This window comes from Ovis aries, chromosome 4, assembly GCF_016772045.2.
Source record: "Ovis aries strain OAR_USU_Benz2616 breed Rambouillet chromosome 4, ARS-UI_Ramb_v3.0, whole genome shotgun sequence".
Taxonomy (NCBI): domain Eukaryota; kingdom Metazoa; phylum Chordata; class Mammalia; order Artiodactyla; family Bovidae; genus Ovis; species Ovis aries.
Genome location: NC_056057.1, coordinates 96,809,263 through 96,825,447, shown reverse-complemented (window position 1 = coordinate 96,825,447; position 16,185 = coordinate 96,809,263). Strand labels below are relative to the sequence as shown.

At 36.7% G+C, this 16,185-nt stretch overlaps 1 protein-coding gene and 1 pseudogene across 5 annotated transcripts in view; one reads left to right on the top strand and one right to left on the bottom strand.

Annotated features, from left to right (window-relative positions):
- Window positions 1–16,185, bottom strand: part of MKLN1 (muskelin 1) — a 384,978-nt gene that overhangs the window by 70,962 nt on the left and 297,831 nt on the right. For all 5 annotated transcript variants that reach the window (XM_004008073.5, XM_042249238.1, XM_004008072.5 and 2 more), the window contains one exon: window positions 6,358–6,570. In XM_004008073.5, coding sequence (XP_004008122.1) covers window positions 6,358–6,570 — 213 coding nt within the window. The remainder of the gene's footprint in view (window positions 1–6,357; window positions 6,571–16,185) is intronic.
- On the top strand, window positions 7,995–14,085 carry LOC105607535 (transcription factor BTF3-like; annotated as a pseudogene).

Genomic DNA, 16,185 nt, shown 5'->3' with positions numbered 1-16,185 from the left:
CTTCCATTCTTTCAACTCAAGATTGTTTTTACAAAAATATCTCTGGGAAAACAGCCACTGGTCACAAGACAATAAATAAGAAACAAATTCTATTTCAAAGAATACATAAGTACAAGTTGGTAATCAGAGACTGAATACAAGTGGCATTTATGCTTAAGTAACAAATTGTATACATAAAACATCTATTTTTTGTTGTTGCTAAAGCACAAATACTAGGCATTATACGTTCAGTTCTCGCCTCCTATCAAACTACTTCTGCTGTTTATCTATTTCTGGTATTGTTTTTAATCAAAAAACTAAATAATAATAAAGCTTATTTTAAAATTAGTATTTCATCTTAAGAAGAAAGGATTCTAGTCTAGCACCTCCAAATCTTTACCACTAAAGATTCACTCACTTGCCATTTCCCAGGTTTCTGGCAGACTTCTATAAATCAAGATGAAAATCTGTAATTCCCAGGGGTGAAATCTTGGGGAACACAGTTCAAAAACTATGATGTCAAAGTTTTCATGTCCCTGGCACTCAGAAGAAAAGTGATCCTATGCTTTAATCTTAAATGATTATATCAGGAAAAGCAATCCATTATATCCAAGCAATCCAACTATATCACGAAAAGCAATCCATACATTGCTGAGGGACACATATAATGTGAGCGTATTTTCATTTTCTTAAATTCACAGAGTCATACTCATTTTGTTCAGTCTCTGTTATCTAGCCATTATGGTTCTACTTCAATATGACTACAAAGGGCATTTCTCTTTCCTTTGGGGGATATTTAACCTTCTTTTTGACATGGCTATTCTCATCTGTTATCAGAGAAGCATAAACATCTTTATTCGGTAGCTCTTTCTTGCACAGCAGGCCAAACTCAAAGACAGAGGAAGACACTGCAGTAGCTTAATGAGTCTTTCTCGTATCTTAGAACAAACAGGACACAAAATAGAAATAATTTCTTTCCTTTGGCTTGGGTGTTCCCTGTAAGATACCTAGTTTCAGTGAGGGCCGATTATCAGATAACAAGTTTTAATCACTCCAGAAAACTTTGCTGTTCATCAGTTTATGGTTTCAATTTTTTATCTCTGAAAAATGTTTTGAAAATCCAATGGCTTATTCAACTATGCAATCCACAGTATCTCTTCCCTCAAGAAATCTTGAGTCTACTCTGTCAGGATAGGTATTTAATTTCTAAAATCAAATAAATAATGGATAGCCACTTATTCCTCACATCTATCCCCAACTGTCTTTTAATTTTAAAGTATCTTATTTTACTTTATCACATGAACACAAGGTTGGCTAGGGTTAGGGTAGGTTCAAAATTAATTTCCTCCTCACAAAATCTGAAGAAATTATTATAAAGCTTTCTAAGTAGTGTTGTCCAACCCATTACCCTACCTCCCAGCAACATCCAAAAATCCTCATGTTAAATTGATTCTTGTGTACGTTATGCATTTGTGACCCCATGGACTGTAGCCTGCCACTCTCCTCTGTCCATGGAGTCTTCCAGGCAAGAATACTGGAGCACACTGCCACTTGCTCCTTCAGGGGGTCTTCCTGACCCATGGAACAAATCCAAGTCTCTTGTGTCTCCTGCATGGGCAGGCGGCTCCTTTACCACTAGTGCCACCTAGGAGTCTGACACTTATTACTCTCGAAGGTAACCAGTTTTCTCTCTGTAACTTATAGGATTTCCTCTTTTTTGATTCTGAAATATCATTAAGGAAGTATCTAGGCAGGGATATTTTTCACTTATCCTGATCTCTACTAGGAATTTCTTTCACTCTGAAAAGTGTCTTTCTTCAGTTCTGATAATTTTCTTCATTTTTACCTTGAGTGGGGTTTTTGCTTGTTTTTTCGCTTCCATTCTCTTTCTAGAACTATCAGGTGCATGTTTGAATTTCAGGTCCTTTTGTTTAATTTTTCTCTCATAATTTCAGAGAGAAACGTAATAATTTAGTAACCATTTAGAGGTGAGGATGTCCACATTGCTTTTTAATCTATTTACTGAGATTTTAAAATCTATCAAATCTTTAATTGATAATTTTTCTATATATTTCCTTTTCATGGACGCAATGGCCTCCTGAATTGCTCTAATCACTTAAAGATGTCTTCAGTTCACACTACAAGCTGTTTTTAAGTCTTAATTTGTTGAGTTCAGTATCTCTTGTCTCGTAGTATTAAATTATCTTCAAATATTTGGATTTGGGCATTACTGTTTTAGCCTTCTTCGTATCTGAGAACCCCTATTCATCTGACTGTTGCATATACAGTCTACCTAAGGGACTGTGTAGGGCAAGACGAGACATAACGCTGTGAAGGGTGCTGCAGCAGCTCTCCAGTGCTTTATCTGTCCAGCTCCAATGTCCACACTGAACACTTGACCTGTTAATAATGACCACAGTCCAGTGCGACTCAGTCAAACTGGAAACTGTCCAGCTGTTTCATCCCCAGTTGACCATGTACTGTTTGCCCCAAAATATATACTGTGAGACTCCAGTTGCTGCTGTCTTATAGGTTGTGGTTTATTTTGGTTGGATCTAATCCTACCTGCTTTCTAACTCACAGGAATTCCCTCAAATATTTTAAGTTCCCTAAGGGCAATCTTTCTTGTTTTTCTACACAATTACTGATGTATTCTCTTGTCATTTACCAGGATGCTGGGCAGGAAGATGGTAAAAATGCATGTTCAATGATCCACACTGGCCCAGGGAGAATGTCAATAAGCCCAGATCTGCAATCTTGTGACTGAAGTTCCTCCTGTCATTTCTTGATTAGCTCATTTTACATTTTCCAGTACTTTATGTCAAGTCTTGGCTCATACTGTCTTTTCTTTGAAAACCTTCTAGATACTGTCTCTTAGCACTGAATGTAACTGTAGAGAAATCTGATACCAGTTTTGTTTCACCTCTGGATTATTTTGTCTAGTTCCCCCAAAATGGCTTCTTTATCTTTGAAAGTCAATGTCTCTAACATATTATCACAGTTGAATTTTTTAGAGTTGAATGCCTAGGGCAATTTTCTCTGGCTATAACACATCCTTTTACACTATGTGCAATAGGTTTCCTTCTTGAGGAAATTCTTCTTGAACTTTATGTATAAATATTTCTTCTGTTCCACTGTTTTGGTTTTCTTCTTTAATGTGTCCAATAATGTATAGGTTGGCTCTCTTCTGCATGTCTTTTCTGTCTATGCTTTCCGAGCTAGCCGTTATATCCATATTTGCTTTCTTTATCTGCTTTTTGTATTTCTTATGACCCTTACCCGGTCTTCTTTATGTTCCTTGTAAACTAGTGAAGTTTACTATATTTTTCTTCAATTTCTTCCCTGAGATTTACCAGGCCCAGTTCCATCTGCTTTGATTATTTGGCCATCTCATCTGCATTCTTGAATGTATGCCTTGTAGTTTTCTTCAGAGTTTCAAGTTTCATTAAGTCATTTAATTTATGTTAGAATATTGGAATATAATTTTCATCTGCCGTTAGCATGAAAGAAAGCTTCTGCTACTGTTTCTACTTTCACTGTTTTCCTTTAGAGTACTTCACTAAAGATCTATTTACTACTGATCTGTTTACTACTGATTACACTGTTTACTACTTATTAGTTTTTCATATTTAAATAACATTTAAATATGGTTTCCCATATTTAACTGGGCTGAATTTCCCTGCACCAGATAATATAAGGTTCCTATGGAGATCTGATATTCTTTCTCAAGGACTTCCTCCTCTATTTCTAATGAACTGCATGGCTTCTTCAAAATATGGAGCGTCTGTGAAGCCATGTTTTCTCTAACTGAATCTCATCTGGCTTAGGGGGCTCTATCTTGAGCCTTGAGCTCCCCCAGTTCCTTCAATGGACATGCAGAACAAGCCACTGTCCCTACTTGTCATGGTGTTTCCAAACCTCTTATGGGCCTTGCTGGGCATTTTCCACATGGTGAAAAGTCAAAGTGAAAGTCACTCAGTCGTATCCAACTCTTTTGTGACCCCATGGACTATACAGTCCATGGCATTCTCCAGGCCAGAATACTGGAGTGGGTAGCCTTTCCCTTCTCCAGGGGATCTACCCAACCCAGGGATCGAACCCAGGTCTCTGACATTGCAGGTGGATTCTTTACCAGATGAGCCACAAGGGAAGCCCAACAATACTGGAATGGGTGGCCTACTCCTTCTCCAGCGGATCTTCCCGACCCAGGAATTGAACCCGGGTCTCTTGCATTGCAGATGGAATCTCCACCAAACTGAGCTATTGGGGAAGCCCCCATGCTACTTAACTGATTTCCTCATTAGCTGCAATGAGTTCAATTTCTGCTCTGCTCATGACACTTCCATTAAGATGTACCTCTGCTAGGCTTCCTCTGCATTCACAGTTCTCCCCATTAAACAGCTGTGAGCTTCAATACAGCTTCTAGGTATTCCAGTTGTTTCTGCTAAATTTACAAGGAATTGGGAGTTGTGGGTTTTCTTTGGCTTCTGGTTTTGCTGAATATGTGACTTGTCTTATTTTTTTTCCTTTTTTAAAAATCTTTTTGTTTGGTTCTCATGGTTCCTGAAGAATCACACAAAGCAACAACATGGAAAGCTTCAGCACTAAGCTGCCACTATGTCCTTAGGAAATCTAAAAGTCTTTGAATTTTAATTTTTTTAATATGCTAAAATTGAAAATGGCAAAGTAATTTTTAAACATATCTTCAGGCCTCTAGCTTTCTCACGATCCTCTCAAATTGAATGTTAAGTGTCAAATCTTATGGTGTTACAAACTTGGGAGTTGGTTCCAACTCATAACTTTGAATTTGCATGAAACAGAATAGAAAATGTATGCTAATACATTATGTTAATTGTTCAAGGTCACAGAAGTAGCCACTGGCTGAATCAGCACTGCAATCCTGGCCTCTTCACCCCTAGTGTCCTGTTAATAACATCTAATGAGTTAAAAATGAAGCATTATTTAACAGAACCTAGGCTTCAGGGGACATTCTATTTAACCAAAGTCAAGAGAAACATAGGCCCACATGAGCACAACATATGCGATATCCTCAGACTACTCCTAAGTTATTCTTTTTTTCAACCTGTAAAAACATAAGCATCTTTTGGAAAAGATATTTGGAACAAATTAGAAGAAAATAAATTGTTTCCCTAATAACGTTATCTGTTGATGTTCTATTTTTAAAAGATCAGAGCAAGTCTAAGTTTTTTGGAGTTCTTATTTTCTACATGAACAACACTGAGTATGTCAGCAGGAAAGTGCAAAGCTTTACAGAGCTGGGTTATGTACAGCCAGCACAAGTTACAAATTCAATCTGGGGAGCACTCTCAAGACTAATGTTTTTTATTTTCCACACACCACATACTCGGTAGGCATATAAGGCACTCCCTTCACCATTCTCCTATAAAATCTACTTGTTAATATAAATAAGGCAGGAGGAAAGCTTTAAAGAATTAACAAAAATTGGCAAAGAAGCAGTAAATAAAGACTTTGGTTTTAATGCCTAGATATTAGGCATAGATTATGTCATAAATTCTAGCATCACGCCCCAATTTCTCAAGTGCTGATATAATGCTTTGTTCATTAATAGCATAGATTTTTTAAAAAGTCTTTTTCTTCCCCATACTCCAAAAACTTTGGACATGGGCTGAGCCAAGCAAAACTGCCTACTGAATTCAAAGTCGTTACTATTTAGTTTGAAGTAGTACTGACCTAAACTGAACTGATACAAAATAAGAATTTAAAATAAAAAAAAGGATTCAAAGATAACAATGATAACAGGGATGATGAGAGCTATACACATTCTGATATTTAAATGGTTTATGAGACTGCTATATGTAGCCTTCTTGTTTACAACATCATTATATGACTTCTACTGGTCCTGAATTTAAACTTCATCTAGTACATGCCAAATTCTTATCTATCTTATACTGAGTTTGTGATTATATACAAAAGTGAATATACTGTACTTGCATTGGAAGAAACACTCTACATTTCAAATCCTTGAACTCATTATAAAGTAATTTAAAATTTTTCAGGAATGTAGAATAAACAATTTAAAATTTATTGTTATGATTTATGAATACCATAGAACTACATGGTAGTTCCTCACATGTATTGCTCCCTCTACTCTCTGTAAAGTTTTCATAAATTAACAACTGTGTTCCGAGATCTTATCACTTTATTTTGTACCAAATAAGAGAAAAAGAATTTAAGGAATAACTTAAAACTACTGAAACAATAGTTTCTTGCATTATTTGTCATAGGTATTTGTGGTAGAAATCACTAACAGAAAACTCAGCATAACATCTGAAATTCGAACAGCAAGAGTGACTAAGCACTAATTAATTCCATCATATAGTTATCTATGCACCAAACCTGATGATCAAACACTAGTTTCGGTCCTCCGTCAGCAGCAGTATCCTCACTGAGTAACATCCATGTGTTTGTGTCAATGTCGTAACGATAGAAATCACTTTTCAGAGATTTGCTGTTCCTCACAGAGGAATCCAAATAACGCCCCAAAGTGTAGATTTGCCTTCGTTGAATGTCAATGCACATTTTATGACATGATCTAGCACTAGGACCATTCTGTGGAGAGCAAACAAAAAAAAAAAAAAAGAAAGAAAGAAAGAAAGAAAATTCAAAGAATAAATAATACAAAACAAAATTAAATGCCTCTTTTTGCTGACTTTCACGAACAGGTCTGCTCAGAAATTTGATCAAGTCCAACTAATATATATCCAATATTAGACTTAAGTCTCTATAGAAAAATAAAAGAAGCAATAGGAGACACAAATCTTAGCTTAGAAATGTTTAAACTCTACCAGGAAACATGAGAACAACTATTTTCTATTCTATTGCACTCTGTTTATAACAATTCTATGGCTTCTAATGTATACTGCATTACATTTTAGTCATTTGTGTACAGAGCTTAATTCTTTTGTATATGTCAATCTACTCAAAGACACATTTGGTTTTTCAAAATATTTTTGTACCCTTCATCAGAATCTAGCATAAAACAGATACTCCAAGAATATTTAGAATTTAATAATTGGTAGGAACCTTAATAAAACTTATAGTTTGATGTTCTCCTTTAAAAAATAAAGATGCAGAAGCTCAAAGAAGAAAGATAGCCTCCTGAAAGCAGTAAGCTAGTGAAAGAAGCAGAATAAGAACCCAAGTCTTTCACTACTTCTTCCACACTTCGTATTATATAAAATTGACTCTCCTGACAAGATAAATAATTCAGCGACATTAATTAGGGAACAAAATGAAGAACAGTATATTATCAACAGAAATTAGTTACTTGAGATCACCTGTATCACAGGACAGAACAAAAGGTTAAAAAAAATTGTAGTATAGGCTTAAAAAAAAAAAGAATTCATGAAAAGAAAAATGGAACTTCAGCTGGGTAGGACTGGATTAGTTGAAAGAGGGAAAAGGAAAAATATCTTGTATTTGTTAAATATCTCCTAAATTCTACCTATATTATTACTATGTGTACAAGATAAGAGAAACAAAAGCAAAAATACACTACAGTATATGCAGTTATGACTGAGATGAAGAATTCCTGCCACAGAAACAGCAGAGTTGAAGTATAAGGTAGAAATACAAAGCCTGCGAATGACTGACAGAGAACTGAGTATAATCTTGCAAGCATTAAAGAACTATTATAGATTTCTAGAGAAGGATACAACATAAAAAAGCAGTATTATCGGATGAGTAATCCAGTATTATTTAGATCAGATGAAGGAATAAAAATATCAGACAGGAAAAACAGTTTGACATTCGTGTGAGTATTCACGCTAATTACTATTTTAAGATTATTGTTAAATATTTTTGTCAAGGAAAATCTGCAGCAGAAAGGCAGAAATTTTATTTAAGAAAGAATTTCCGCTCCGGCTGCCATGTTGTGTCCCCACACGTGTGCATCTAATTTCAGCTGGTCTGTGGGAGGCCCCATGAGCACCAAACCTAATCCTCCAGGGAAGCCCCACTTCTGCTCCAGCAGTATGAAAGAAATGATCGTGAACCAGAATAAACTCACCAAATGGCAAGCACAAGTGCACATTAGTGGGAAAAAAAAACTGTCAGCAGAAAGAAGAAGGTGGTTCTTAGAACAGTTACAACAGACAATAAAGAAATTTCAGTTCTCCTTAAAGAAGTTAGAGGTAAACAGTATCTCTGGTATTGAAGAGGTGAAGATGTTCACAAACCAAGGGTCAGTGATTCACCTGAATAACCCTAGCGGTTAGGCCTCTCTGGTAGCAAAGATGTTCACCGTTACAGGCCATGCTGAGACAAAGCAGCTGAAAGAAATGCTACCCAGCATCTTAAACCTGCTTGGCACAGAGAGTCCAACCAGTTTAAGGAGAGGGGCTGAGGCTCTGTCCGAACAATCTGTGGATGGAAAAGCACCACTTGCCACGGGAGAAGATGATGATGAGCAAGTTCTAGATGTTGCGGATAATTTTGATGAAGCTTCCAAGAATGAAGCAAAGTAAGCCGAGTCAACTTTTGAAGAAGATAAATCTTGAAGAAGTTATTGGGAGTTGCTATCTTATATTATGACTGCTCTTTAAAATTTTATGGATCTAATAAAATCTAGATCTAGTATTTTTAATACCAAGCCCCAAGACAATGCAGCTCTTCACATTTTTTGCTTTTATACAATTCATTCTTTGCAGCTAATTAAGCTGAAGAAGCCTGGGGGTAAAGTCTGAAACGAAAGTTAATAAAGTTCTTTACCTGGTTGAAAAGAAAAAAGAAACAATTTCCTCTGTAATTAAGCAATTTCAAAAACAAATATGAGGCAACATATAATGAATCTATACCATATTTCCTATAGTGTGAAATCTGAAGTTTTAATAGGAGAATAATAGAACTTCTTGCTTCAGTTTAATTAGCAAAAGTGCTATTAAAATGATGAGCAAATTACTTACCAACTAAGAAGAAAAACGGGAATAAAGAAGAGAAACCAAGAAACTGGGGAACAGAAGGAAAAACAGAGAAAACTCATACAGTTTTTTGTTCTTTCAAAAAAATAACAGAATGATTAACAGAATTATAAACCAGTAGTAAGGCTAATTTTTTTTTAAAGAGAGAGAAAATACAAATTACCAGTATCAGAAATGAAAGCAGTACCATCAAAAGAGGCTAACTAGAAACTAAAAAAAAACAAAGAACTATCATGAAAAATACAGTAAAATTTGACTAAGAAGATAAAACAGACATATTCGTAACGCTAATTTTTCACTTAATGGTGAAATACAGAATGCTTTCCTGCTAAGATCTGAAATAAGGATGTCCATCTGGTGCAGTAAGACATTAAAAAAAATTTTTTTTTAAGAGTGGAAACAAAGAAGTTAAAATCATCTCTACTCACAGAGGACAGGACTGTTTAAAACATCGTAAGAAATCAACATAGAACAAAAGACAAACTATTAGAAATAATTAAGTGGATTCACAAAAGTGATGATACAAAAAATATTAAAACATCAATTTACTTCAGTATATTATGAGGAAACAAGTTGAAAATTAAAAATGTTTAAGTTTCATTTACAACAGCAAGGAAAAGCAAAATATACTGGGGTCCATTTAATAAAAAAGACCTCTAATCTGCAAACTCCAAGTGCTGAAGGAAAATGAGTAAGACTCAAATAAATGGAAATTTAGCCCTGTTCATGGATTAGAAGGTTCAATATTAAGACATCAATTATCTCCAGGTTGATTTATAGACTGAACACACATCCAATCAAAATTTCAACAGTGTTAGAAACTGACATGATTCTAAAATTTATGTGAAAATATAAAGGACTTAGAAGAATCAAACCAATTTTTAAAACGAAGAACAAAAAGGTCTTATACTACTTGATCTAAAGTCACATTGGAACATAAATAGATTAAAAGATAATGGGGCGGATTCGAATATCCTAAAAGACAAATATATACTCCATTGATTCTTGAAAAAGGTGCCAAACAGGGAAAGAAGATAAGAAGCGACCAGAACTCACATACATTTCTGGAAGGAATGTAAAACAGTACAATCACTTTGGAGAAAGCTTTAACAGTTCCATCAATGGATGCTAAAAGGGCAAAAGTTTGATGCTGCTGCTGCTAAGTCGCTTCAGTCGTGTCCAACTGTGTGACCCCATAGACGGCAGCCCACCAGGCTCCTCTGGCCACGGGATTCTCTAGGCAAGAATATTGGAGTAGGATGTGATTTCCTTCTCTGGAAAGTTTGATGAGTAACAATATTTTCATAGTCTCAAAATGTCTCCCCTCAAATCACTTAATCATGCAGTAGGAAATCTGGTGAGCACATCAGACAAACTGATGTAACGTGCCTGTCTCCTGACAGGACATATTTAGGAGGACCTGATGTTCACACGTGGCATCCCAGCTAGAAATGCTTAACCTATATCCAATCCTAGGGAAACACTAAGCGGACCCAACAGAAGGAGAGTCTACAAAACTGCCATATAGTCTTCAAAAATGCCATGGTCAAGAAGACAGACAAGTCGAGGAACTAAAGGACACTAAAGAAACATGACACTGAGATGCACTGCATCATCATGAACTGGGTCCTGGGCCAGGGACAGAGCTGTGGTAACAGTAAGACACCCATAAAGGACATTAAGTAACTGGAGTGGGCAGCCTTTCCCTTCTCTGGGGGATCTTCCCAACCCAGGGACCAAACCCAGGTTTCTTGCATTGCAGGTGGATTTTTTACCAGCTGAGCCATAAGGGAAGACAAGAATACAGGAGTGGGTAGCCTATCCCTTCTTCAGCGGACTGTCCTGTCCCAGGAATCGAATCGGGGTCTCCTGCATTGCAGGAGGATTCTTCACCAACTGAGCTATCAGGGAAGCCCATAAAGGAAATTGCACTATTGGGATAACTACCTATATGTGAAAAAGGAATGGGGGTTAAAACAGCACTTCAGGGATCTTCAGGGACTCTATAAAGTCAAAGCCATTTTTATAACAATTGTTACTGTTGTTCAGTCACTAAAGTCATGTCTGACTATTTGTGACCCCACGAACTGCAGCATGCCAGGCTTCCCTGTCCTTCACTATCTCCTGGAGTTTGCTCAAGCTCGTGTCCATTGAGTCAGTGATGCTATCTAACCATCTCATCCTCTGTTGCCCTCTTCTCCTCTTGCCCTCAATCTTTCCCAGCATCAGGGTCTTTTCCAATGAGTCAGCTCTTCATATCAGGTGGCCAAAATATTGGAGCTTCAGCTTCAGCATCAGTACCTTCCAATGAATATTCAGGGTTGACTTCTTTTAGGAATGACTGGTTTGATCTCCATGCAGTCCAAGAGACTCTCAAGAGTCTTCTCCAACACCACAATTTGAAAGCATCAATTTTTCGGCACTCCATCTTCTTTATGGTTCAACTCTCACATCCATATGTGACTACCGGAAAAATCATAGCTTCGACTACACAGACATTTATCGGCAAAGTGATGTCTCTGCTTTTTAATACACTGTCTAGGTCTGTCATAGCTTTTCTTCTAAGGGGCAAGCAAGTATCTTTTAATTTCGTGGTTGCAGTCACCATCCACAGTGATTTTGGACCCCAGTAAGATAAACTCTGTCACTGTTCATAACAATACTATTTTCACTCTCACTCTTACTCACTTGCTACATGACTTGTGATATAGCAGCCGACTGAATTTAGAAGCAAATATAAACCTACCTGCCTTCTATTCAGTCACAATTAACGAGACTTAGAAAACTATGAAACAGTACTGCTTGACATATGATGGCTGTCTTAAGGAAAAATATCTATGCAGTTGTTTTAGTTGCATGCTGATCTAGCTGCTTTTTCCACAAAACATGGTATTTACTCAAAAGAAAACTAACAATCCAGGTACAGTTATTCAGAGATTTTCTGAAAAATAAATGAAGTATTTTACTTTGAAGGAAAACAACTGATAAAATCTATTGCCAGTAATAAAATGTACATTTTAAAGCCAATTTAGAATTTTAGAAAACTTCTCCCTGCCACTGTGATTATGACACCTTCCCAACACATAAAAGACTTTGCTAATGAGACTGATAGTGATATTAACAAATGTGGTTTGGTATAATAAAATATGTCAACATCTGAAGACCTGCCTAACTCACAGAACCAGTATTTTTCAAGTGACCATCACACAAGTAAAAAAACAAGCACAGGAAAAACATATAATATTTAAAGAGCAACACAGATCAGTGGATCCTACTGTAACAGAATACAAAACATTAGCTGATGAGGTCTCAGAGTCTATAGTGCAATTACCTTTAAGAAGCAAACAACAATTTGTCAATTTGGGGTATAAGATCAAAAAAGAATATGCGCTATTACATAAAAAGGCTACAATTAAAATACTACTAAAATACTACTACTAATAATATTAATATTCTTTCCAAGAATATATAAATGTGAGGTCCAATGTTTTCACATATTTTATGTAAAACAATATGTTGTAAAAGATGACATGCACAAGAACATATGAGAATCTAGCTGTCTTCCACTAAGATAGACATTAAAGATATTTATAAAAATGCAAAATTAAAAATATAATTTTTTGAACCAATAAAAACTTACATGTATATATACATGAACATTTAAAATAATTATTCTAAAAGCTGAGCCATTCTACTATCTTTCGAGCTACTACGTGTTATTAGATACATTACTTAATCTAAATGAATTAAATTACTTTTGTGTGTGTGTGTGATTCAATATTTTTATAGATTCTACTCCATTTAAAGTCATTATAAATTAATGGTTCAATTTCCCTATGCTGCACAATATATCCTTGTTGCTTAATTATTTTACACACATTGAGTAACGTGTGTAAAAAAAGCACATTCTGCTTTTTAATTGTATATAATACTTTTTAAAAAATATGCACCGAGGTATCATTAAATAATAAAACTTGTACTTACTGTACTAATTTGTAGAAAACAAAATTGGATATGTGAACCTCTTCAATTTTGGAAGGAATGAGCATTCTGCTAGAGCCATATATCCTCATTCACTTCACTAATGAAACAAAGGTTTTTAGGTGTTTAAATGAAGTAAGTAATAAAAAACTATAATAAATCTTAATTCCGATACTGGATAATCAACTTATCTCTATTGATTTGAAAATAACAGAAAAGTGTTCTCATCAGAATAATCTACTATTAATTGTATCCTAAATATTACTTAGAATATTACATTAATATTACTTTTGAGGACCCCTATAATTCCTCTCTCCTGACAAAGCAGCCACTTTTCTGAATTTTCTATTTATCATTTCTTTGCTTTTCTCCAGCATTAACTTTTTAACTAACTTATCTGAACTATTTACTCACTACAGAGTAAGCATCCATGCCTTAAGGAATTCAGAGTTTCCACTGGGAAATAGAAATATAAACCAATCACTGTAGTAACCCACTCAAGGAATGTAAAGGGTTAAGTGGTCATACCAAAGGAAGCTTCCAATTCTGGTTGGGGAAGTCAAGAAAAGCTTCACAGAGGAACTGAAGTGTGAACTGTGTTTTAAAGGGTAAGTAGGCATACACAGTTCCAGAAAAACATCTATTTCTGCTTTATTGACTATGCCAAAGCCTTTGACTGTGTGGATCACAATCAACTGTGGAAAATTCTGAAAGAGATGGGAATCCCAGACCACCTGACCTGCCTCTTGAGAAACCTATATGCAGGTCAGGAAGCAACAGTTATAACTGGACATGGAGTAATGGACTGGTTCCAAATAGGAAAAGGAGTATGTCAAGGCTGTATATTGTCACCCTGCTTATTTAACTTCTATGCAGAGTATATCATGAGAAACGCTGGGCTGGAAGAAGCACAAGCTGGAATCAAGATTGCCGGGAGAAATATCAATAACCTCAGATATGCAGAGGACACCACCCTTATGGCAGAAAGTGAAGAGGAACCAAAAAGCCTCTTGATGAAAGTGAAAGAGGAGAGTGAAAAAGGTGGCTTAAAGCTCAACATTCAGAAAATGAAGATCATGGCATCTGGTCCCATCACTTCATGGGAAATAGACGGGGAAACGGTGGAAACTGTCAGACTTTATTTTTAGGGGCTCCAAAATCACTGCAGATGGTGATTGCAGCCATGAAATTAAAAGACACTTATTCCTTGGAAGAAAAGTTATGACCAACCTAGATAGCACAGTCAAAAGCAGAGACATTACTTTGCCGACTAAGGTCCGTCTAGTCAAGGCTATGGTTTTACCAGTAGTCATGTATAGATGTGAAAGTTGGACTGTGAAGAAAGTTGAGCGCTGAAGAATTGATGCTTTTGAACTGTGGTGTTGGTGAAGACTCTTGAGAGTCCCTTGGACTGCAAGGAGATCCAGCCAGTCCATTCTGAAGGAGATCCACCCTCAGATTTCTTTGGAGGGAATGATGCTAAAGCTGAAACTCCAGTACTTTGGCACCTCATGTGAAGAGTTGACTCATTGGAAAAGACTCTGATGCTGGGAGGGATTGGGGGGCAGGAGGAAAAGGGGACGACCGAGGATGAGATGGCTGGATGGCATCACTGACTCGATGGACGTGAGTCTGAGTGAACTCCAGGAGTTGGTGATGGACAGGGAGGCCTGGCGTGCTGCGATTCATGGGGTCGCAAGGAGTTGGACATGACTGAGTGACTGAACTGAGCTGAACTGAGGCATACACTAGGTAAAAGCTGAGTACATGGGAGGAGCAGCCTCTGTTAATTCCAAACAGGGAAATAACAAATTGCATACCAAAGAACACAGGTGAGAATGTTGAATAAATTCTAGCACTCACAAGTATGGCTAGCACAGCCAAATAATGAGGCTAGAAAAGTAGGTGGGGACCAAATCATGATGAGAAATTTGAAGTTTTCACACTAAGCAAATAGAACTAAGGTAGATAAACTTGTTTATTATTGCTGTAGCTGTTATTACTCATGCTTCCCTGATCTATGTCCCTGGGTAGTGCCACCCATCACCCATAACTGTGGATTTGATCACATGACTTCTTTTGGGAAAATGGGACAATAACAAATTTAATGACGCGCATATGTCTACATCATCCCCCCTGCAGCCTTGCCCCTACATGAGAATAAGACTCATGCTAGTCAACAAGAAGGTGAGTGGCTATGCAGAACAGAGTCAAATAGTCCCAGAAGCTATTCTAGACTAGAGACAGTCAGCTGACTCCCAACACATGAGTGAGCCCAGTTAACCTACAGACTTGTGAACAAAATAAATACTTATTATTATATGCCACTAAAGTTTTGTGTATGGATGTGAGAGTTGGACTATGAAGAAAGCTGAGCGCTGAAGAATTGATGCTTTTGAACTGTGGTGCAAGGAGATCCAACCAGTCCATTCTGAAGATCAGCCCTGGGATTTCTTCGGAGGGAATGATGCTGAAGCTGAAACTCCAGTACTTTGGCTACTTCCTGAGAAAAGTTGACTCATTGGAAAAGACTGATGCTGGGAGGGATTGGGGGCAGGAGGAGAAGGGGACGACTGAGGATGAGATGGCTGGATGGCATCACTGACTTGATGGACGCGAGTCTGAGTGAACTCCGGGAGTTGGTGATGGACAGGGAGGCCTGGCGTGCTGCGATTCATGGGGTCACAAAGAGTTGGACACGACTCAGCAACTGAACTGAACTGAAAGTTTTGTGGGTACTTGTAATATATGGAATATATTGTGATATGTGGGATGCAGTAGATAATTGAAACAGTTTGACTGAGATTAATTATGGGGTTTAAGCAGAGATGCTATGTGGCCCAAAGAAAAAAAATTTTTTGAAGACTATGTTAATGAATGAAGACTAGGTTTGGAATCAACAATGGAGGCAAAAAAAAATTTAAGAAAGAAACCACAAGGCTGAAAGGAATAGAGAGGAAAAAATGTCTGAAACTCAATATTGGGTGCTAGAACTGGTGGAACTTAGGCCCTAATTCGACACAACTCAGTAAAGAGAAAGGATTTCAGGATGAATTGTAAACTTCTTGCAAAAGCAATTCAGACACAATCAACCTAGATTTAAAATAGTTTAAGAGAAATAAGAAAGGTATTCTTTTAAGATCTGCCTTTGTATTTTTCAGGAGAGAAATAATCATTTCAGAAAATGGTACTTAATACTGAAAAGGAAAAACCTGTTTTTACAGGGATAATAATAATTTTAAGATCTCTTTAGAAAGAAAAAATA